The sequence below is a fragment of the Penaeus vannamei genome, chromosome 13 (genome assembly GCF_042767895.1).
Source record: "Penaeus vannamei isolate JL-2024 chromosome 13, ASM4276789v1, whole genome shotgun sequence".
In the NCBI taxonomy this organism is placed as follows: Eukaryota; Metazoa; Arthropoda; class Malacostraca; order Decapoda; family Penaeidae; genus Penaeus; species Penaeus vannamei.
In genome coordinates, this window is record NC_091561.1 from 23,616,899 (window position 1) to 23,618,070 (window position 1,172).

A 1,172-nucleotide genomic window follows, 5' to 3' on the forward strand; every position below is an offset into this window, starting at 1 on the left:
CCAATGCCCACACTGCAAGACACCGTGTCATTTTAGAAAAGACAGGCACCACTGGGTTTGTGGTGCTTGGACAAAGATCGCAAAGACAAAAAGGAGAAAACAGCGCAATTTCACGCTAAGCGATTACAAAGGGACATTTCTCTTGGGAACTAGACTTGAACCCTATGAAATACTCTTCTTCATTAATCACTGGCTAAGCAAACACTGGGATCATCAGACTGTTATTGGGTGCCTCCATATTGCCGAGCGCACGAGTGTGGACTGTCGAAGCTTCTGCTCCGAGGTTACGGAGCACTGGCTAGACAATCAGGAACCCATAGGTGGACCAGGAATTGCGGTAGAAATTGACGAGACACTCTTTGGCAAGCGAAAATATGAGAGGGGGAGGCTGCTGAGTCAGATATGGGTGTTTGGCGGGATCGAGCGCGTCAGCAAGCTCTTCCTTGTCCCCCTTGTTGAACCCCTGAGCAGGAAACGTGACGCTGAAACCGTCATACCTCTTATAAAAAAGTATATTCTCCCCAGGTCAGTCATCGTAAGTGACGGATGGAGTGCATATCAGACGATTAGCAAACACGGATATGAACACCAAGTCATAAACCTTTTTGAATCCCGAAAACCCGGAGATCCACACTCAGAACATTGAGCAGTTGTGGCGTGGACCAAGAGACCAGGTAATAGACAAGAAATCTATAAACAATATTTGGCTCGGTATCTGTTTCTGCACCAATACAAGCCGGAAGTAGTCCACCACCACTTCTTCGTCGAAGCCGGGAAGCTGTACCCTCCGCTGTCCGAGAAGGGACGGCGGATAGCGATCGCAATTCCCGCCAACAATGATGTGGATGACCCTGACGATCCCAGTGACCCGCAACCTGGCCTGTCTGGAGTTAGTGCATAAGGTAAGACATGGTTGAACTGTTCCTGGGTCTGGGCTCTCTCCTGCCGGAACATATGAGGTGAAGATTTTGCAGATTAGGCGGGGGGTGGGGGGGGCGGAAGCCCCCCCACCTTGAAAGGTGTTTAAGGGGACGGAGCCCCCTTTACAATTAGGAATTTTGTCGATATACTATTATTGCTAGTGTTTTACCGATATTTCTCGAAAGTACCCCCCCGATTTTCCCTAATATGTATCTTGCCCTCCCCTACTATAGGGACCGATATCGTTGCTG

General features: G+C 49.2%; 1 protein-coding gene across 1 annotated transcript in view; it reads right to left on the reverse strand.

Moving 5' to 3' along the window:
* Window positions 1–690: 690 nt before the first annotated feature.
* The window catches only part of LOC113820633 (mucin-2), a 52,667-nt gene continuing 52,185 nt past the window's right edge, over window positions 691–1,172 (reverse strand). Inside the window, exon 15 of the mRNA XM_070128553.1 lies at window positions 691–942. Within this exon, the coding sequence (XP_069984654.1) occupies window positions 691–942 (252 nt within the window). The remainder of the gene's footprint in view (window positions 943–1,172) is intronic.